At 41.0% G+C, this 23,745-nt stretch overlaps 1 protein-coding gene across 1 annotated transcript in view; it reads left to right on the forward strand.

Moving 5' to 3' along the window:
• Nucleotides 1-1,350: 1,350 nt before the first annotated feature.
• GPC6 (glypican 6) overlaps nt 1,351-23,745 on the forward strand; it is a 774,375-nt gene continuing 751,980 nt past the window's right edge. The window contains exon 1 of the mRNA XM_054384418.1: nt 1,351-1,711. Within this exon, the coding sequence (XP_054240393.1) occupies nt 1,351-1,711 (361 nt within the window). The remainder of the gene's footprint in view (nt 1,712-23,745) is intronic.

The raw sequence follows: 23,745 nt of genomic DNA on the forward strand, positions 1-23,745 counted from the left end.
TTTTTACCTCCTGCCTATAATGCACCTGGCAGAAGATGTTATGTTTCTAAGGGGCTGCTAAAGCCACTGGCTTAGAGCACGTTCCGACCTGGGCTTTCTTTGGAGCCCTTCCACTTTGTACAAAATTCCAAGCTGATGGTCTTTTATCTCTTCTGTCGGTTTTCTTCACTTTATCCTGGGTCTGACATTTCTATCACCACACTTTTGGCAAAATGTCACACTTCTCAATAAACCTTTTCAATAAACCTGTAACTTCGGGTTTTACTAACAAAAACTAAAGAACAGAGCATTTTTCTTTCTCCCTAAGCAGAGACTGAATTCACCTCACAGGAATTTCCTTCGGTTTCCACATTCAGTTCTTTGTAGATGTTTGTTTGCTAGGGGTAATTAATGGTTTTGTCCCCTGCTCTCCCCTTCTGCAGCAGCACGAATAACCTAGGCCAAGGACTACCCTTATTGTTTCCTCCTCATTCTTTGACTAATGCACAGAAACATCCTTCCTTCTCTCTTCTTTAGACAATGGACTTATCTTTGTTCTAGCTCCTCAGCTCAGGTACTTAATGTATGCAGGGAATAATAATTATTGAAATAAAAATGTATTTATGTGCCTCCAAACTTGATGCTACATTCAAGGAGTGTCTTTTTCTGACTTCTTGATGGCAGGTAATTTGTAATTTTGGCGAAGAGGAAGTTTTCAGGGATGTGTGTGCTTTTCCTTCCTTCTGCCAGCAAACAGCAATCCACGCCAGGATTTGCTTTCTGCTCCTGTATTTCAGCGATGCAATGTGTAGCACGTTTCTCTCTCTCTCTCTCTCTCTCTCTCTCTGTGTATCTGTGTGTGTGTTTCTCTCTCGCTGTGTCTGTCTCCAGGATTTCTCCCTGCCTGGCTCAGGAGGCTGCTCCAGCGCTGCGCGGAGCAGAGGTTTCCCCGGATTCCGTAAATACAGGCACACGCATCCAGCGCACCACACGCATGCACACGCACACGCACACACACACACACACACAGACACACAGGCACGCACAGAGCTGCTGTCCAGTCCATCCCCACACCGGCTGCTTTTCCCACCACCTCCAGCCTCGCAGAGGCGGCAGGCAGAGCTCCGCGGCAGATCGAGCTCTGTCTGCCCCGGGACTCCGCTCTCAGCAACGCGCCCGCGGTTTCAATCTTCACAACCTACTGCCAGATTATTATACCTTAATTTTTCCATTTTTCCTTTTTTTTTTTCCTTTTTTTTTTCTTTCCTCTCTCCTTTTTTTTTTTTTTTTTTTTTTTGGCGCGAGGCGAGAGCGCTTTGCATTTGGATAAGGAGCCGAGGGGTAGACGCTCCTAATCCCCGCTGTGCGCGCATGTGTGTGGTGTGTGCGCGTCCATCTCCCCCCTGTCTCGCAAAAGTTTGCTTCGTCGGCCGGGGGGTTCCCGGCCCGCCGCCCCCACAGCCGGGGGACGCGGTGGCGGCGCGGCGGTGCGGCGGCGGCGCGGGACTTGCGCGCTGCGCGGGACTTGCGCGCCGCGCCATGCCGGCGGCGCAGGGAGCTGCGCGGCGCTGCGCCCCAGCGGGGCTGCTGCTGCTGCTGCTGCCGCCACTGCTGCTGCTGCCGCCGCTGGCCGCGGGGGCCGAGGGCAAGGCGCGGAGCTGCGGCGAGGTGCGGCAGGCGTACAGTGCCAAGGGCTTCAGTTTGGCCAGCGTGCCCTACCAGGAGATCGCAGGTAAGGAGCCGGTCGAAGCGGGGCGGGGGCCGCGCAGCGTGGGGAGAGCCACCGCCCGGCTGCGCCCACTCCTCGCGGAAACGGGGCCGTGAATCGCTGCGTTGTCTGCGCGGCGCGGAGCGGCACTGCCAGACCGGGTGGCACCCGGAGGATTCTTGGCAGGGCGTGTGTGTAAATAAATGGTTAAATAAACATAAAAACTAAAGGGGTGGGGGGGTAAAAAGGAGGAGGGGGAAAGAGGGGCGTGGGCGAACCTCAGCCAAGGTTCTGTTCGCCGGCAGAAACTTCTTGAGAGTTGCGGCCGGGCTGCGAGAGGCAGCCAGCGGTTCCGCAGTGGCTGCTGCCCCCGCTGCTGCCCTGCGCGGGGGAAATAGCTTTGCCCTCTGCTAGCGGGGATAGGGCGTGAGAGGGATGGAGGAGGAGGAGAAGGATGGGGCAGTAGTCCTGCACACCCCCCGGACCCTCACCGCCGTGGCCACGCGGAGGGGCGCACCCTTCCGAGGGGATCTGCATCCCCGGGCCGGCAGCACGCCCCTTGGAGGGGCAGCCGGGCGCCTTCACTGCAGCCCAAATCGAGCGGAGGCATCGGCTGCTGGCGAGAGGCACCCCCCCCGCCACCTTCCCCTCCATTGCCCCCCCCTCCTCTCCGGTGCCCGAGACCGCAGATAGCCTGTAACTGAGCGCTTCCTTCTGCTGAAATATGCCTACAACAGGTTATGTCTCAATCTGCCTTGCGAAAGTGTTGGAGTTGCTTTTTGCTGTAATTTTTATTTTCTTACTTTCCTCTACAACCTTACCCCTATCTTTGGGACTGACTGAATAAAAAAATACTTGGGGCAAATAATCCCTTAGCAATTGGAAAGGACTACAAAAAGAGAAAAATAGTATGGGAAGGCATGAGCTTGGGCTGCTTAAATTAAACTGCTTGAGCCCTCAAGAAACATTCCTGCTTTGCCACTGGCACTTTGCTGTTAGGTTCTGCTGTTTGTAGAGTGAATTAGATACCCCTCGGTTTGCTTGCTTCCTTTTTAAGGTAGGAAGCAGTAGATTTATCTTCCTCGAGGTGAAATAAAGCCACAGTTATTCACTGTGCAGTATTTAGCACTTTGTATGAGGAATGATAAATGTGGAAAAATCTCAGGACAGCAAGGATGTAGTTCGCAGAAATACAGGGAAGATTGTTCCACGCTACCAATGCAGAACAGACCAGATCTCTCATAGCCACGTTGTTTCCTTCAGACACAGGTCTGACCCACTGACGTATTTTAGGACAAGGCAGGAGCCTAAAGGGCCTATGGGTGTAACTATTCACCCCTCAGGCTCATTAATTCTGGGGTCTTTCCATGGTCTTTTTTTTTTCCCCTCCATTTTTTAAAAATTCTCCAGGTTTATCATCAGATATATCAAATCCAGAAATCTCCCTTGTGAGCCATATACCATTTGAATATGCAGCCATGTTTTGGTTTGGTTTGTTTTTTTTTTTTTTTCCTCACTGTTACTCTGTCTGCTTGGAGATGGTGGTAGGATATACCCTATCCCATTAAAAAAATACGATTAAAAATAATAATTTACAGTGAACTTCAGACTTCTAGAAACTTTGGGTAAACACTTGTTGCTTCCAGCTCACAGAGAAGTTTTATCGTCTGTCGTAAATTCTTAATGTAGAGTGCAAAGTTGATGTGCAGTTTTTACGTAATCCCAGTGTTTGGAAGTTTCTGTTAACAGTATCAGTTCAGAGACTCATGGTACTTAAATATGTAATAGTAGTTCAATACAAAATCAGTTCTCAGTTTTCTGCTAAGCTCTGTAGTTAATATCTGATGGTTAAGGACCATACAATTTATGCATGTATGAGTTATTTTTTCTGAGCTTCCTATTACAAGTTGATTTTTCTGCCTTATTACGACTTGTATCAACACTGGAGCAGTTCTGTGTGTAGCTATTCAAGTTACTCAGTTGCTGGAAGACTAGGATTGCTTTAAGATGTGTTCGGGTGTGTGCTTTTTTGTATGGTGCTGAGATGTGTCAAAACTGTTCATGCAGCATGTGCCCTTGCTAATGTGAAGGCTCTGTGTTTGCAACTCAGTGCAATGTTACAAGTTTAATTAATTAATCAACATGCAGGTTTCAGAATGATTTTGGTTTTTTTTTCATTCTTTTTCCACCATAATGGTTAAGGAAGCAATGTGTTGCTGTTATGAAAGAAGTGTAGTCTGTCAAATGCTTAATGTTTTAAAGAGTTCACAGAACTTTAATTTCAGTCATATTTCTGAACAAACTGTGTTTTAAAAGGAGTTTACATCAATGGCTTGGTAATATGATGGAAAATAGTAATATCCAGTATGGTTTATGTGTGCTGATTTAACAGTAGACATATATTTTAATTTGCCATTTGTTTGAAAGCTACTTTCAGCTAGGACTGTTAATGAGCTGAAGAGGTAGTGTGTGTGTACTAATGCAGAATGTGTATGTTCTGAAGCAGATGTATGCACTGTGTATGTGCAGATGTGTATGCACTGATGCAAAGAACTGAAGAACCTGTTTAAATTGGAGAGGCTACACACACAGAGGTGCCCCTCTGTTGAAGGGAGCTGCAAAGTCGGACTTGTTAGATAAGTGCTGTATTTTTTTTTATACTGCAACTCACTTTTTGAATAGAGGAGGCAAAAGTTACATATTTAAAAAGCTGTGAGTTTTTGTGCTGTAAGGCAAAGTTTTCTTAGTGTGTTTTGTGGCACTTGAAGTGTGTTGAAATTGGTAATGTGGCTACAGTTGTATACTATGCTTTTACAACAATGCCAAACTGATCAGTGTAATTGTCTAGTACTTGTAATCAACTTGCTGCATCTAATGTCTTTCTGATCACCAATTTGTGGTGCTGTGACCTACATTTGGAGTACAGCATGTACAGTTGGTTTCCAACATAGATTGTCAAAGTAAGTTAGTTTACCTGGAAATGGGGGAAAGAATAACATTTCAAGTGTACATAATATGCTGCTGGGGGCTTGATGTTGTGCATCAGCCACATGCAGGGTAGATAGCAGTAGCTTGTGGTGTATGCTGGGCTACCCTTGTAAAATATGTCTTCTCACAGAGCTGCTGGGGAGTATCCTGCTTGTGAGGAAGAGTTGAACTGTCAGACTCATGCTGCCTGACCCTAAATTCTTGAGCACTGAGTGGAGCTCCTGAGGACTTTGTAGGAAATGTTTTGCTGTAGGAAAATCTGTCACTTGAAGGTCAATACAGAAGAGGAAAATCACAGCATGTATCTGTTAGCAATGCTTGTTTAACTCCAGCCACGATTTTAATAACTTACAGAATCTTAGGGGAAGCCATGAGAATGAAACATCAAAGTTAAGAGTTGGAGTGTGTCGTTACCTCAAAGTTTTCTGAATGAAAGTGAACGTCTGACTGTTTAAAAGTAATGTATGTGTCTGATTATTGCTTTTCCACTTCCAGGTGATCTGGAGATTTTGAAAGGTGAAGGGCGTGGGGACTTTGTGGGTTGTGGTTTTGTTTGGATTTATATGTGGGGGTTTTTGTTGTGTTTTATTTGTTGTTTTTTTTTTTCTATGTGTGTGTGAGGGGGTTTGTTTGTTTCATTTTTGTTATTATTGGGGTTTTTGCTTGGTTTTGTTTGCTTGTTTTCTTTTACTAGATACTGAGTAATAGTGTATTTAGAGAAAGAGTAGATGTGTTCTTGTAAAGTGTCCAACTGTTAAGATGTTAAATTCTAAGTAATGCTTAAGAAGTTAGTTAGCTTTGTTTTCCTGTACAGTTGAACAAAGTGAGATTCTGGCAACACAGAGACACCATAGTGTAAGTAACTGAAATGAAAGCAGAAGCAAACCTTTCATTCTGAAGGTCAGGAATCACTTGAATTGTGCTTTGATGAATGGGCTTCATACTGGCATAATATAGAGGCATTGACTGAAGAAAACTAGCAAACATAACACAGTTACTTGTAGGTCTAAAGTGATAATAGTAATAGTAACAATAATAGAAATAAAGTCAGTGGTCACTCATGCAATTGAGCTATTAGTCTGTGTCCGATGTACCAGGATACTCTTTCTGAATGGTTTGTTTTCATTTCAGGGATTCTAAAATGTAATGATAGATTGACAGGACAGTGGAAAAGCCTCCTCACTGAGTCTATATCAAGGCACTTCTTTTTCTGTTTCTCTACTGCTATCACCGAGAGTTGTGTGAAGAAGGTGTCTGCCTTCAGACCAGAAAGGAAATGGAGATTCACAGGCACCTTGTGTAGTTGTCTCAGGAGGGTAAATAAAGGAACACTCTCATTGAAATCAATAACAGAATCAATGCAAATTTGTGAAATCTGAATTGGACCATTAGAGATTCACTTCTGATCTTAGGGATGACAGGGCAGATGGATATGGAATTTCATGTAAACTTTGGACTTTTCATGTTTCAGTGCTGCTGCAGTAGTGTCCTCCACATTGTATATGACTGCTCCTCACCTCTTGATTTCAGTAGCTGCAGCATCAAGAGGCTCTCTGGTCACCTCCTCTTACGGCTTCTCTTATTTTTTTGCTGTGAATGCAGGGTGCACGCTAATAAATCTGTGTGTGCATTTAGCTAGGAGGAAGTGCAGCTTTTCTAAGACCAGGCATTGCTATCATTTCTGTGCATATTTACTGGTTTGTATGTGACTGATGCCATTAAAGGGAATACAGATTATGTATGCACATCAAAACCTAAAGGTGCTGTTTGTAAGATCAGGGCCTTTGAGGAGAAATATCATGTTTTTCATGCTTATGAATAATTCATTTATGACTGAGAATTTTAAATCTCAGCATCTGGAATTTCCTGATGTGACTTTATGGCAGAGTATCTTGGAAAGAGGGACTTTAAAATACAAATGGCAATATTTTAATAATTAGTGTGATGATGAAATTCAGTGCATTGTACTCTAATATTTTTTTCTTTCTGTCATCAGTCTGATTCATAACCGAAAAGCATACCCAAAGCTATAATGTTTTCTACATCCCTAAGTGCTAATGTGTTAAACTGTTCTAATGCTGTATCAGTACTTATTTCATCATATGCTATTGTGAAATACTCCTGAGATTAGGTGGTGTTCAGACACCAGAGAGGTCAAGCACTATGTTAAAAGCTCAGGCCATTCTTTTCATATTACTGCAATAAAGAATATATTCATTTCATTTATATTACCACTTGGCTCTCATAAAAGGTCAGTTTCAGCTGAATGTACAATTACTTACAAATGGCAAATCTTATAACAAGTGATCAACAATAAAAGCTTTTCTGGATAATTTGTCTTTAAAATTACCACCTGCCATTTGCTTTGAATGACTTGAGCATCTTGCAGTATCACTCAGAGATCTCTGTCTTATTCCCCATGATACATGTAAGAAAACTATGCATACTAATCTTCCTTTCTGCTTAGTAAAGTAAAAATGCATAATTACATTAAAGTTCCTAGTTGAAATAACAAGGTTGGTGCTTTAAACGCTATTACAGTATCAAAGTATCAGCACTCCCATTACTAGCAAAATGAAATTACATTTTCAGTGAACTATGACTGTATGCTCCCCTTAGTACCTGGTTAATGGGTGCTATCTCCCTGGGAAGGGAACCTGCATTCTGTGGCTTTAACCATTCATGCTACCAGGCATAATTATGTCAGCAGCTTAACTATGTGTAAAAGAATTAACACATCTCCACAAATTCCTGAAGAGCAGCATATAAACATTGCTGTTTAAAAGCAGAATAGTTATTATGCTAAACAGAGAGAATATATTACAAGATGGAAAAGGAATTTAAAATGTGTTGCAGATGGCAGGAAAACATATGCCTGCTAAAATTCTTATCACTTTTTTCCTCCAGCCTAAAATCTACTGAAACTAAGGTTTCTTTCTTCACCACTTACTGCTCCAGAGCTCCTGCACACATCCAGAAAATAAGCTTCCCTAATATGAAATTTTCTAGCTCCAGTTATAGGAGGCTGTCCCAAAGCCCACCAAACTGTCTTGGATGAACTTCATTTGGGTAATGTGACCTTTTCCTTCCAAGAAAGTGAGACAATGCTACATTATTCTGCTGAATGATTGCAAAACACAGAAGCATTTGAAGGCAGGTGCTGTGTCGGAAAGCGGCACCTGTGCTCCCACTGACTGCAAGGGTGACAATAATTCGGGCCCCCTTCCTACACCCAGTGGAGCCTGCCTCTGACGGCCAAAGTCAGGGGTTGTTAATATCTCTGGGCGGGTGCATGTCCCACCAGCATGCTGTGGAAACACAGGTGCCCAGAAGGAGGCTCTGCAGTGCAACGTCTGCCCCAGGATGGAAACTTGCCAGCCTGGATTTTCAGGACTGAGGACAGAAGCCACTTTCAGTCCTTCAGAAAGAAGCAGTGAGGGCTTATACTCCTAATGCAAACAGCAAATTGCTCTCCAGCTCACCTAGCCTGCGAGGTCTGTCACCTTGTGCTTCTAATGGCCTTTTAACTGCATGTCCAGCTGAGCAGCAGATGTAAAGGCTACTGAGCATCCCGAGCTCTTTTTTTTTTTTTTCCTTCCCTCCTGAAAGAAGCATTTCTACAGATGCTTGACTGACAATGGAACCTCAGATCTGCTCACTGACCTATTGGGTTTAAAATAGCAAGGCAAATCTCCCAAAATAAGTAGAAGTCTTGACAGCTTTTAACGAGTGCCTTGTAGGGCTGTTACATTACATTAGATATGCTTACAGAATAACAGTCACAGCTTTACTTGTTCATGTGTGTACGTGCAGGGGTAAGATCGTAGCTTTTACCTGGAGTGGCCTCAAAGTCACATTTAAACACTGAAAGAGATAAAGAAGTTGCACATTACCAGGATAGGTATTTGCAAACCAGTCAGAAACTTTATGTGCCCCTTTTGAAAAGCACGTGTGCAAACACACATGAATACAACATGAACAATTAAAAAACCCTACACAGAGTGTAGTTCATATATGTCAGAAAGATCAAAGGTAAGTCATCCACACTTACACTACTGTTTGGACAGTCCAGTTAGTTCAAGTGTGATTCTTGGCTACATAGTAGCCTGTATATTAGGGAATCCTTTGATGCCTCAGAACTTGAGGTTGCAGAAGAAAGGGTTGAATGCTTGTGGGTTAAAATCAGAGGGAGGCCGCACAAAACTGACATCCTGGTTGGAGTCTGTTATAGACCATCCAACCAGGACAAGGAGGCCGCTGAGATATTCTATAAGCAGCTGGAAGCTGTCTCAAGATCATCAGACCTTGTCCTTGTGGGGGACTTTAACCTACCAGACATCTGCTGGGAACTTAATTCAGCAGAGAGGAGACAGTCCAGAAGGTTCCTAGAGTGCATGGATGACAATTTCCTGATGCAGCTCTTAGGTGAACCTACCAGGGGTAAAGCTCTGCTTGATCTGCTGTTCTCAAATAGAGAAGGGCTGGTGGGAGATGTGATGGTCGGAGGCTGTCTAGGGTGCAGCGATCATTCAATAGTGGAGTTTTCAATATGCAGGGAAATAGGGAGGAGCAGTAACAGAACCCTCACTTTGGACTTTCGGAGGGCAAACTTCAGGTTGTTCAGGCAACTTATTCGGAAAGTTCCCTGGGTAACAGCCCTTAAGAACAAAGGGGTCCAGGATGGTTGGACCTACTTCAAACAGCAGCACTCTGCACTGGGTTAGGAACTGGCTGGAGGGCAGAGCCCAGAGAGTGGTGGTGAATGGTGCCACATCCAGCTGGCAGCCTGTCACTAGTGGTGTCCCCCAGGGAGCAGTGCTGGGCCCCATCCTGTTCAATATCTTTACTGATGATCTGGATGAGGGGATTGAGTCCATCATCAGTAAATTTGCAGATGACACCAAGCTGGGAGCAGATGTTGATCTGTTAGAAGGTAGAAGGGCTCTGCAGAGGGACCTTGAGGCTGGACAGATGGGCAGAGTCCAACAGGATGGCATTATTCAGCAAATCCAAGTGCCGGGTGCTGCACTTTGGCCACAACAACCCCATGCAGAGCTATAGGCTGGGGTCAGAGTGGCTGGAGAGCAGTCAGGCAGAAGGGGACCTGAGGGTACTGGTTGACAGGTGCCTGAACATGAGCCAGCAGTGTGCCCAGGTGGCCAAGAGAGCCAATGGCATCCAGGCCTGCATCAGGAATAGTGTGTCCAGCAGGAGCAGGGAGGTCATTGTACCCCTGTACACAGCACTGGTTAGGCCACACCTTGAGTACTGTGTCCAGTTCTGGGCCCCTCAGTTTAGGAAAGATGTTGAATTGCTGGAGCATGTCCAGAGAAGGGCAACGAGGCTGGTGAGAGGCCTTGAGCACAAGCCCTATGAGGAGAGGCTGAGGGAGCTGGGACTGTTTAGCCTGGAGAAGAGGAGGCTCAGGGGTGACCTCATTGCTGTCTACAACTACCTGAAGGGAGGTTGTAGCCAGGAGGGGTTTGGTCTCTTCTCCCAGGCAACCAGCAGCAGAACAAGAGGACACAGTCTCAAGCTGCGCCAGGGGAGGTTTAGGCTGGAGGTGAGGAGAAAGTTCTTCACAGAGAGAGTGGTTGGCCATTGGAACGTGCTGCCCAGGGAGGTGGTAGAGTCACCATCCCTGGAGGTGTTCAAGAGGGGATTGGACGTGGCACTTGGTGCCATGGTTTAGATAGTCATGAGGTTTAGGGTGACAGGTTGGACTCGATGATCCTTGAGGTTTCTTCCAGCCTTCTTGATTCTATGATTCTATGATAGTAGGTAATTACTTAGAGGGTAATATAACCTACCCTCTAAGCTAAAAGATAGACTTCTCCATTTCCAGAAATAGATTCTTTGTCATTCTCCATAGCTGTAGCTCTTGTCTTGTCTGTGATGGTTGGCACATATTTCTGTGATTTTTTTTTTTTGGCCACATCCGTCTGACTTGTGTATTGAGTTTTTAACATACTAGAGACTACAGAGACACCTCTCAAACAAGAGTTTGTCTTGGAAGGAAGTCAACACATGGGATGAGGCTTTTGCACATCTGGGCATCAGACTGCAGTATAGTACTATGTGAGGATGCACATTGTGAGAACTATGGAGGTTTGTAGAAGTACTCCGTATCTGCAAAATACTTTTGACTTTCTTACTACAGTTCTCAAGGCATGTGCCTATGGTTAGCTTTTGAGTTATGATATCCCTTATGACCTTGGAATTTTCCTTTGAGAACCTATAAGCAGTAATGAATACAAAAAACTGAAGTGACTTTCTTAAACAGAACTATTTTTAAGGAAATGAAGCATAACGTTAGGAAAAGGATCTTCATGTGCAGTTATCCTACCAAAATTCCAGTGGTACTGACTAATGATCATGGCCAGGGAGACTCCCCTCAGGTTTTGTGTACATTTCTTGTAGGTTCTTTTCAGTTTCCTGTCTTCAGGAAATGTTTTGCTTTGAACTGCTTTTATCAAAATTTCATTTTTTCTGGTGATATCAATCAAGTAGTAGAGGAAACATTTTGGATAAAGTGCTGGTATTTATGGTTACAGCATTTAAATTCAGAACAACCATTTCTCTTGCCCAGTTAAAGCCACATGGATCTGTGTTTTGGTTTTGGATAGTCTTTCATGAAGGTAGCAATGTATGGCTTTGGAGTCCAAATATGTAGCTCTGGATACAGGTAATGAGGCTGGCAAAAATCTGACTCAGAGAAACAGGGAGAAAATGTAGGATAGTATTAACTGTTGGATAAGGGACTGTAACTGGAAGATGAATTAAACATGAATGGGAGTACTTCTCATTGCTTGAACCACTTGGCATTTATTGGGGTAAGTATTAAGACCTTTCACACAGCTCAAGTCCTAGGAAAAGGGGGAAAAATAGAAATGGAAAATCTATTCATGCAAAGATTTGGGTGAATAGGGTGCAAAATAGGAGAAAGGGAACAGAGATGCTCCATTTATTTATTTGTTTATTTATTTATATGCTCCACTTGGTCTTGGTCCATACAGTCTGTATGTTTTTCTATTTTTTCACCAGTCGTGGTGACCTGATCAATCATGCTCAAATGGAAAAAGTTCTAATCAAGAGATACTGGGTTTTCAAGACATGTTACTGAACAATTCTTTCAGAGGTTGTTCCTCTGCTAAGTGGGCAGTTCTCAGTAATTCCAGCTCAGTATCTATTAGGCAATTGTCTCATTGCAGGGAGAGCAATGCAGCTTTTGCATGCTTTTGTGTCTTGCCATGACTTTGTGTAACTGAGAAAGCAGACTCTGAGTTTCTGGCTTACACTTTTTTTTAAACCTAAAAAGAATTGTAAAGGGCTTGGATCCAGACTAATGAACTGTGTTTGCATTTGCACCTCAGCTCACTGCATGGGAGTTGGCTGCCGGCAACGATTTGGGTTCCCTATTCCTGCCTCTAACTGCTTCCCTTACATCAGGTCTAGCTGTCTTGACATGCTGACCTGAACTAGCAAGGTGGTCTGATGGCTAACCCTCCAAAAAAGATCTTGAAGTTAGTCAAGAGAGTATGTAGGAATGTATGCCTGAAATCATGATGAGAAAGTTGGGCTCACCGTTTTATAGTGGCTTTCAGGTAGATGTCTTACAATTATCCTGAGAAGGAGGAATACTATCCATCCTTTCTCACATGGCAGCAAAATGAAATGTGTTAGTAGAATAGAAGAACTCCTACGATATAATTTAGAAGAAACTACCCGCAGCTGAGCATTCTTGGCTATTATTCCCACTTCTGCATTTGACTTAGTAATGCGTCACCAAAGTTTGACAAGCCATACTAGCAAAGTCATCTGTTCTCTGAAAATGAAAGAGCTGAATATCTGCCTGGGATGAAGGATCATACTGAGAGTGCTTCCTTGCCTTACGGAAGCTCACCACTTGTTACCATGTCCATGTGTGATAGTTAATGTGGTCAGTTTATTGGGTGCCTGTTGATTTTATGGAACATTGAAATTTGGGGGTTTATGAGACAGTTGGATCAGACTATTAGACCACAGGTTTATATACTGCTATTTATTGTTGGTTTCATGTTTTAAATCTTTAAATCTGCACCTGAGGGTTCCAATTCCCAGCTATATGCAGCTTTGACATATAAAAGAAAATTGTACTCATAGTAGTGCTGAAATATAAATCGTTATGAAGCAGTGATAGGACTCGTCTTTTGCATGTTGGAAATACCCAGTCGTCAGTCAGATGGTGCACAGTCCTGAAATGCCTTTTAATTTCTGAGTGCATTTTATTTTTAAGTGTGTGCTAGTCCCTGAGAAGTTTAAGAAATACAGTGATAAATCAAAGGCAAAGGTAAGATGAGCATGCAGTGTCCAGTGGCTAAACTGTGTTTTCTTTCTTTTCTATTAAACTCTCATATGTTTTACAGAGAAAGGAGCTGTAAGTACAAAGAGTGACTGCATCTTATTTAGTTACACAACATTGATTCACAGCATAATATAAATATTTAGTTATCTGATATTAGCTTTTGGCTTTGCAACCTTAGCATATAAGTTAATACTGTGTATGAGCAATTTAGATTGCTTGGATGAAAATAGGTATATATCATTTTGTCTGTCAGCATTATCTGTGTTACAGAGAAATATGGAAAATACTTCTTCAACAGTTTTTTACTCAGTCCATACTATTTTTAACCAGGTAGTGTCATTGCAATTTACAGCCTTCTTGGCTGGTCCAAACTTTGTGTAACATGCATGTATTTAAATCAGTTTCAAAAATGCATGAGAAGATGTCAGAACAGACCCACAGTAAAAACTTAATAAAATTTTCTTTTTCATTTTGTGAAGTAGCCTATCCTCTGCTACCAGTCTAGCCACATAAAAAGGCAAGGAAGATAGATTACGCTAATTAAAATTGCAAAATAGGTTTTGTTGGCTCAACAGAAATTTAGGTATTTGTAAGCAGAAAATCAAAATCTAATTTTAAAAAGAAGGTATTTAAAAGAATGGTGTGGGGAAGGTTTATTTATTGAGTTGGTGAAAAGCCAGGAGCAATATTCCTTGACCACTGCTGTTCCAAGATGGTCTGTTGTGCTGGCCCTGGGATGGCAACATGCACTGTTAATTGAATACCTGGAACATAACTGAAGTACATTGATTAAATACAAACACCTGTCTTTGCAATGTAGCATGGCTGGTGAAGTGAAAAGACTCCCAGAAACTGCTTCCTGAAATAGTGATTAACTTGTTCTTAAAGGTGATCTTCAGAAGTCCTGTACTGTTCTTTGAATGAAAACTCCAAAGCCTCTTTTTTTCTTTAATTACTGAGACAGCATACTAAAAGCCATGCATAAATTGACTGCGATCAGGTTGGTTGTGGGGCATGTGCATGCTTCTGCTACTAGTTTTTTTTAATTAAAGACCCTCAAACCTGTTTTCTGCCTGTCTTCAACAAATGCATTTGATGTCAGAGTATGATTGTGAGCTAACTGCAGGGCTTTTGCAAAGTGAAGTGTTAAATGATCAAAATTCAAAATTACAGTTTAGTTGTCTGAGGCACTGTTAAGAAATACAAAGAAGGGACAGTCCTGTCCTCAAAGCGCTTTGCTTTTATATTTATGTCTGTCATAGTTATTACTATACTGCTTAAACATTTTTCCACTGCATAAACAACAAATGTAGTACAAAGGAATATGCTACCTAACTTTTTCAGCTATCCTTTTAAAGGATCTCAGCTCCATATCTGCTAAGATTACTGTAATAATTGATGGATCCTTTGTGGAAGCATCTTTGTAACTTCTTAATTAGTAATTTAGAATGTGAGTTTTCTTTTCAAAGTAACTCCAGATGGACACTGCAAATCATTGTCTAGAGCACATTCTGTGCTCCGTATAGAAACTGGCCAAACCACAAACTCTTTGTACCTGTATACCAAAAGCTGGTTGCTGATGGTGAATACTTAAATATATCAATACAGATCATTGCTCAAGTAGAGCATTTCCATAACTGCTGAATGAATCTACGTTGCTCTTCTCTCACCATTTGCCAAAGAGATTTTCTCTTCAAATAAGAAGAATGCACAGATGTATTATGTCCACAATGTGTGGACATACGTATATATGTTCATATACCCATGTACCCAGAGACCCTTACAGTCAAAAAGTCTGCTGAAATTTCATCATATACCAGACAGCATTTTTCCAAGGTGTATTATAACACTATGGATAACTTCTGAATTATAAGTGAGATCCAGTTTTCTTTTTAATATTTTCATGGTTTTCCTTTTGTTGTTGTATTTTTTGCATCTGTGATTATTCCAGAATAACTTCCATTTTACTAGTGGTCATTGCTGTTACCTTGATGCCTGATGGATCTCTTAAACTAAATCTGATTTTGACAGAAGAGTAAGTTCTACAGAATTTTCCTGTCCCTTCTAGCTGAAACACCAGCAAAAAATCAAACTCAAGATGAAAAATAATTTATAGTTAAGAGCAGATTTACCCAGATTTTAGTCTGTAATACTTAACAAATCTAATGCAGGTTCATCAACATCAATTGGGCTAAAGAATCTCACATGTAACTTTGCTATTGATTTTTAAACTTTAGGTAAATTTTTTATAGTGCTTTTAACATAATTATTGCAGTTATTGTACAACACAGACAATAAACCTTTCTGAAAAGACTAATGAAGTTGGCAAATTAGGATCCTCACAATTGTAATGGCTGATACATAAGCAACTAATCTTTTTTCCCCGTCCTGTGGCTTACCTGGTGTTTGGAGATGATCTAACTCTTGTATGCAGTGACTGTTCAGAGGAGTCACGTGGAAAGGACTGATGTATCAGAAGAAAACTTCTCAAAATAGTGCTTAGAATTGCTATACCTTTGTGTTAATTCGAGATCGAGAGGTACAATCATCGAATATGAAATAGTTACAATTTTCAGCAATAAGCATCTCGGGAAGATAATCAATAGGTATTTGTATTTTTGACACTTTCATATGAAACATAAATTTGTCAACATTACTAATACTTACTTGACAAATATTAGTCTTGTTTATGTTTCACCGTGTGGTGGTCTGCAGGTGCTAATCATTGGACCCCTGTGGAACAAAGGTATGTATTAAATTGTTGTAGATACTGTAGGAACTCAATATTTAAACGAGTTTTTATTGAAAAAAAAAAATCTTGGTCTAATTTTACAAGAGAGCTGCATGCATGCCTTTCAATAGTGAGGAGTTAATTCGCAAAAGCAAGCTAAAGAATGTATTTTGAATATTTTATCTGCAGCTTATGGGTCACTTCTCTTCTTCTTTTTCTTTCTAAATCATTCTTTTCTATTCTGCCCAGAATATTTCATGTTTATGCTGCACTGCCACATACATCCACATTTCAGAGGAATAAAAAATAGCATATAATTAATTTGTAACATTACTTGTCTTTGCTGGAATACTTATTGCTTCATTTACTGCCCCTTCTTTTTAGGCAGTTTCTTGCCTTACAGGTGAAAGTTTTCATGGAGGTGCTTAAGGCCACAGGTACAAGGCATGAGGAAGGCTCATCTCAATTGAGTGATAAGTGAGTCTAATGTAGAAGAAAAGGCCTTGTGAGTGATGCTGGGTAAGAATTGAGTTCTCACTCCTCACCTTTTGGGAGAACACCTTCCAGGGTTCTTCTTTTGGAGGGATGCACAGACTGTCCTTTTGAACCAATTCCACTGTGCATATAGAAGAGCATGCTCACTAAGATGTTAGGTTTTGTGCCTGTTAGCACAGCTGAGGACACTGTTTTGAAAGAGCTGAAACAGTCTTTTCAGATCCAGTCCTATAAAATTTTTTGTGTAAGGTAGCTACTTGAAAACAGACTGTAACGAGCAGGCTTGGATCTCTGTGAGGTAAGGGCAGTTAACTGGATAGGTTCTTCATTCGGTTTCTGTCCAAGAAATAACTATTGCACATAAAGCAAATGTAATATAGAAAATTGAGAGCAGGTTGTCAAAATTATTTTTCTTTGCCAGGGAGAACCCTATCTATAGTAAAATGTAATGTAGCTTTGCAGTAGGCTGGCATTCTATTTGATCTTGAAGTTTTTCTTCATAAAGACCTTAACTTGAAAATCGATCAACATGGAGAAGGCTTTTTCCTCTTATTTTTTCCCTCTTGAGGAACAGTTCAAATTTTCTTCCTCTGCTGATAATGTTATTTAAATTATTAGTAATCAAATAGTAGATTGTCAGCAATAATCTGACAATCCCTCTGGTTTATGGCATAATCGTCCAAGGGATTTGATAGGAAATTCATTGTTTGGACCAACAAAGTACAATGAATTACATGTTCCTGTCACTTCATTCTGATCTGTCAGTAATGGTAGCAGCCCTTTTTTCTTTAAGAAGTCTAAAGGAAAAAAATCACAGTGAAAACAAACTTCTATAACTTGAAATGTGATGTTCCTTAGGGGCCAGTTTGGATTAACACAGTTGTTGGTGTGGGTGGCTGCTGATCATTTGCTTCGTAGATTCCCAGGTGATGCAGTCCCTTTTGACTTGTTTTGTTGCAAGGAAGTACATGGTCTCAGCCTCAGAAGGTACTTACTGCCTGCTCCCTCTGTGCAGGATCCTCAAAAATTGGTATTTTCTGTTTCCTGCGAGAGTGAGGTTTTTTCTTTTTTTCTTTTTTTGTGAAAAAGCAGTAGGTGTAACTACTGGAAGTGCACATGAATGATGGTAAAGGTGAGTTTTGTGTAGGTTGTAGTTCCAAAAAGGGTTTGATTTTTTTCAAACATGCATGAAACAGAAAGCATGCTTTGAAAATGTCCTATTTTCCTGTTAGTGGGAGTGAGTGGTGGTGCAGAGTGATTCCTTGCAGACCATTGCCAAAGGGTTTAATGTTTTGCATCCTATAAATGTTGTGGGTTTTTTTAAGATTTATACCATGAAAAAAAAGACAAAAGAAAATATCCATGGAACAGCAGAAATCTTAGTGTTCTCTGCTGAAGATGAAGCTATTCTCCTTTTAATGTATTTCACTAAGATTAAGGTAGAAGAGGGAGGTCTTGAACATCTGTGGGTACTGTCTGTTTCCACTAGAAGTTTTATTTGCTTTCTGAGCCTAGATACAAACTCCACAGTGGGGATAACAGCAGCTTTAGAATTTTCTCCTGGGCAAATTGCTTCACTTCAGAAGTACCTTAGAAGGTTGCAAAGGTGTTGCTGGCCAACAGGCTCAAAATAATTTGATATAAAACTGAATTCTAAAAAGCTGTTGGGAACCACCAGGATACTGAGTCAGATTCAGGAAAAAAAATAGGATCATTATTTTTTAATTGGGCTGAGTTTCAAGAAATCAAAGATCTACTCATCAAAGTTCAAGAGATGCTCCAAATATCATAAAGTTTAAGGAAATTAAGTTCTGATGAATTCTATATACTTGGCATGATGAATCTATTGATTATGCACTTCTGACCTTCACTGCTGAGTTTTCTTACATATTCACAAGACTTTTCATGTGAAAAACAACACAAGCAACAATTTAAGCAGTATATAAATATGACCCGAAGTAAGTACTGAAATGAAACTTTTAACAAGACCAAAGACATCCTAGTGAGATTATTTCAGAGAACAGTTAAAATAAATGGTTACAGCTTTCATTTGTGATTAACACCATTATATTCTCATTCATTCAGGACATTATATTCATTGTGGACATTATATTCATTCAGGACTTACATAGCAATTTTCAGAGGAGCTTTGTAACAACAAAATGGGGAAAGTAATAAAAGACATAGAACTAATAATACATTTGATATCCAAAGAAAGCAGGGTGCTGAGTGGGCTGGGAGGACTGGGGTATGTCTACATTCAGCTTGCTGCAGAACTGTGGTGTAGGCTGGTGTAGGAACTAAAGAAGCATTTCTGATGTGCTTACATAGATATAACCATGACTGAGGAGGTGGATATTTGTTGGAATGCTGATGGGTGGACTTAGAAAACTTTCTGAGGTTGGTTTTTTTTTGCATTCACTGAAAGTATGAATTACTTCCTTATTGCCATCAAACCCCCAAATAAAACTAGACTCAAACCTCCTTTACTAAGAATTTTGTAGCGATTTGTTAGAAGCTTAGATAACACTAGACTCAAAATTAATGTGACATACCTATCACATATCCTTGACCATGCGTTCCTGAGTAACTACAGACTGCATTGATCTTGTGTGATGTCTTTCTTTAGTCTCTTCCCTTTCTCTTCCTTTGGTCCTTCCCTAAATATCCCGTAAGTTTACAACATATCCACATCCCCCTTAGCACATTTCAAATAATGTCAGCAGTCTCAAATACTCTTCCCTCTGCACCCATCCTCTAAGGAGTCTTGTCTCTGTAGACAATTATCCTGTTTCATGTGCACAGCATTCTGGGGAGATAGTTTTTTCCTTGGATTTCTTTTTGGTTTCATATTAGAACATTCTCATCATGAAAACATTTTCCTTGTACAATCAGGAGTAGCTGACTCTGTGTCCTCTCTGGTTTTCACAGACTAAATTACTAGCATTTCTCTACGTACATTGTTTTCTCGGTCCTTGCCAGGAGTTAGTATTTAGTGTTGTTTTCAGGACAGTAAATACCCATCAGCTTCACTCCATGTCACTTCTTTTTTCCAGTTGCTCAATCTTTTACTTGTTGGGTTTTGGTCATATTGTTGTCCTGTCCATTGTTCCCCCCATTTTTTTCTGTGTCTGCAACTCCAAACTGTAGGTTTACCTCCAGAAGAGGTATCATTGAATGTGGTCTTCTTAGATTTTAGAGTCATAATATAGATTCATTTCAGTGCATTTTCTGCCAGCCTCTTTTGGGATTACTTTCTTACCTTGTGAGGCACAAACTGGGATTTTTCTGTGTTTCAGAAATCATATGAGGGTATCGTCTGTCATTTAAGGTCCTCTTGACTGATGTGTACACTACTGATTTTTACCAAAGTCTGTCAAAATTCTGTTGGATTTTAATAAGGCCAGGACTTCTTTCTTTGCCCAGAATTTTCTTTCCTGAGCTGTTAATAATTTGGTAAATTTAAATGATTTACACAATAGTTAAACCAATATGTAAGGAACTTTCTATCCATGGGACTATTCAGATTCACAGGTTGTTTGGGTTGGAAGGAACCCTCAAAAGTCATCCTGTCCAACCTCCTTGTAAATGGAGTAGAGTCTCTTCAGTCTTTGTGGAGGAACAAAGTGTTGAGCAAAAGCACAAGGCACATGGGTTTGCTTCTGTGGAGGTATGTGAAAGTAGAACAACACGGTCCATGTCCAGCAATACCTGCCAGAACAAAAGAAACAATAACTAAAGTAATTTTTTGGTAATTTTAGTGTGTGTGTTGCTACATAGTTTTGCTTAAACTTTGACAGCACCAGAATTTTGTTTTGCAACCCAGCTATAATTAGTCCCTATATTTTATTCTTAGAACACTTAAACCCAGTGAGTTGCCATCCCTTTTCAAAGGAGATATGAAAACCACTAGCTATCCCACCACATTTCTGCCACAGCAGAGGTGCTAGGAGTGATTTGCTAAAACCCTCATATACCCACAAGGGCTGCAGAGAAAGCTTTGTGAGCCAACAGAAAAGGCAGCTCTGTGAGGGCTACATGTAGGAGACAACACAATGGCATCCCAATGGTCGCCTCACTCTGCTGTGAGATGAATCCTAGCTGTAATGAGCTTCCCTGTCTCCTTGTGACTGGGTGGCTCTATTCCAGGTACTAGTGCCATGCAGCCCACATGCAAATGATGTGGCATGGCCTAGGTAGGGATGTCCGACCTAAACTGCATCTCAGAAGCCCCAGGCATCTGTAGATGCATACATAAATGTGTTTCTGAACTTCATGGAATGCCAGGAATTTAACCTTAAAAATGCCTTTAACCACTCCTGTGCAGAATATATTTACATCTGCTAAGTAAGAGCACCTCTTGCCTTATGCAATAATTTGGTATTGTGTGGAGAGTAATGCTATGCAGAGTAGTAGAGGGTGTGAGAATCTGTCTGAATTTGGATAGGGCATCAAATGAAGATGTTAGGAATTAGAGGTTTATTACACTTTCCTGCTCGTGTTTGAAGGAGAGAGAAGTATTAATAGCGAACAGCAGTACAGATATATCTTCACTTCTCAGTCATCAGCACTTTGGGAGGAATATAGATGAAGGACAAACAAGAAAAAAACAGTTGCAAGACAGAAGTGCCAGAATTTATTGGAAAGACATCATCTTTGCCATTCTGATGTTGTCAGAAAAGTCAAAATCCACTTCAGAATATAGGAATAAAAATGTCAGTATGCTAGACTGAAGCCTGACAAAATTAACATGAAAATAAACTAACTCCATGTGAAACACTGCTTATCTACTGTCACCATGATGCTGACTTTTGAGATAAAAAGTTTTATACTGCATTTGAGGAGTGGAAAATTAATTTTTTCATTAACACAGCAATTTTTAATGTCATTATTTCATAATTGCTCCCCCAAGTTTGGAGCAGAGATGTCTAGCATGGCCAATAGCTTTTAATTCCTCTTAAATAGCACTGAAAATTAATCAGCATAGTCCAATCCAGATGTAAGATTAATATGAAATTGTCAAAGCCTTTTATTTTTTCCCTTGATTTAATCAGACACATAAGCTTTGAAAAAAGTTTCATTAAAAAAAAAAAAGTATTATTTTTTTAATTGTTATTGCCAAAAGGAAAAGTTTGGGGTTTTGACCTAAAATAGACAGTTTCAGAATAATGCATGAAATAAGCCCTTGCTACCTAAAAGTATGGAATGCTAAAGGCAGGTGCAACCTCAGTCTAAGTCAGAACTGTGTAAGCACATCATGTGTAGCACCACAGGGCTAACCAATCTGCTTCTGCTTTATCTCCCCTCCTCACCTGTACATGGCCAACAGGTATGAACTTTGCTGACATTTTCTATGTTAACTATGTTTTTAGTAACAGTGAATAATTTAGGAGAGAAACACCAAGCCATTTTTTCTTTCAGTTCTGTCAGTTGTGTAAAAAAAAAATATTATTTAACATGGTAGAACATTGTGGTTGTAATGTGAGCTCACATAATGTGATAAGTACTGCATCAGCAAAATTATTGTGCACAGTTCTGGGTAGGGGACTACTGGAGAGAGTTCAACGGAGGGCTACAAGGATGATTAAGGGCCTCGAACATCTCTCTTACAAGGAAAGACTGAGTGATTTGGGTGTGTTTAGTCAGGAGAAGAGAACGCTGAGCAGGGACCTTATTAATGTCTACAAATACCTGAAGGGTGACTGTCAGGAGGACGGAGCTGGTCTCTTTTCAGTGATGTCCAGTGATGGGATGAGAGGCAATGGACATAAACTCAATCACAGGAAATTCACAGAATCACAGAATGTTAGGGGCTGGAAGGGACCTCGAAAGATCATCTAGTCAAACCTCCCTGCTAGAGCAGATCACAGAGGAACTCATCCAGGTGGGTCCTGAATATCTCCAGAGAGAGACTCCACAACCCCCCTGGGCGGCCTGTTCCAGGGTTCCGTCACTCTCACAGTGAAAATTTTTTTCCTCATGCCTCAACTTCCACCCATTGCCCCTTGTCCTATCATTGGGCATCACCGAGAAGTGCCTGGCTCCATCCTCTTGGCACTCACTCTTACATTAATGAGGTCACCCCTTAGTCTCCTCCTCTCCAAACTAAAGAGACCCACTTGGTCTCTCCTCATAAGGAAGATGTTCCATTCCCTTAATCATTTTTGTGGCTCTGTGCTGCACTCTTTCAAGCTGTTTCCTGTCCTTCCTGAACTGAGGGGCCCAGAACTGGACATAATGTTCCAGATGTGGCCTCACCAGGGCAGAGTAGAGGGAGAGGAGAACTTAACTTACTAACCACACCCCTTCTAATACACCCCATTTCATCTCAACATAAGAAAAAACTTTTTTACTGTGAGTGTGACAGACCACTGGAACAGGCTGCCCAGAGAGGTTGTGGTGTCTCCTTTTCTAGAGATCTCCAAAACTTTCCTGGGTGCTTTCCTGTATGACCTGTTTTAAGTGGTCCTGGTTTGCAGGGGCCTCAATGATCTCTGGAGGTCCCTTCCAACCCCTAGCATTCTATGATTCTGTGATTCTCTTCTGGGGTTAAAATTAAATAATGGTGATACTCCATACCACATTGTTTATCCATGGCTAATTTGCCTTTATAATCATGATTAAAAAAACCCACATGGTCAAGGTACAGCTATTTACTAACTCTATTAGGCAGAGCAGCCTGGAGTTCTGCTTTTTTGGCATCATGCTCTTTATCTGTAGAGCAAGGAAACAGTTTATTTAAAGATGAAAAATCCACTTATTCATTCCTTGCGGAAAGTTGGTAGCTATTACTGATGCAGGTTCTGGACATAAATGATACAAACGCATGCTGAACTGACTACTGTTGTTTAAAACTTGTTTCTTACACTACAATTAATGAGCAGATATTGGTAGAACAAGCTTTACTCTGAACAGATCTGGGGAAAAATACAGGAGAGTAAAGTCTTAATAGAACTGAGATGTTGGTTGAATTTCAAGTTCTGTGTCATGCCAGGGACAAGTAAAAGACAAAGATGCAAAGAGAAATATACTTGGAAGCCCACTGGCAGTAGGATCAAAAGGAAAGCACATGGGAAATAAGAAGGACAGGGAGGAAGAAGAGGACTCCTTAACAACGTACAGCAGCATGTGGAGGGGAGTGGAGGCAGAGGAAGTGGCATGTGGTACCTTACCTTTGGATGTGAGGCTTTAATTTGGTTTTGCATGCTTTGCACATGAATTCTGTAGAATTGTATTTGCTTTCAAAAGCTCATCAGACACAAGTGCTTGTTTAAGTATTTCTGACAGTGTTCCTAGTCTCTGAACTTCATAGTTGTGATTAGTTCCTTCAACAAATCTCCCATGCATTTGCTTTGATTCTCATAATTATCATGCTCACTCAATCAAGTACATTTTTCAAAGACTGAAATTGTTAAATACAAATTGTACATGATCCCATAAAGAAAAGGTGATTTTAAAGGTTTTGATTCTCAATGTATGTTCTTGCCATGAAGAGAACAT

The sequence above is a fragment of the Indicator indicator genome, chromosome 1 (assembly GCF_027791375.1).
Source record: "Indicator indicator isolate 239-I01 chromosome 1, UM_Iind_1.1, whole genome shotgun sequence".
Taxonomy (NCBI): domain Eukaryota; kingdom Metazoa; phylum Chordata; class Aves; order Piciformes; family Indicatoridae; genus Indicator; species Indicator indicator.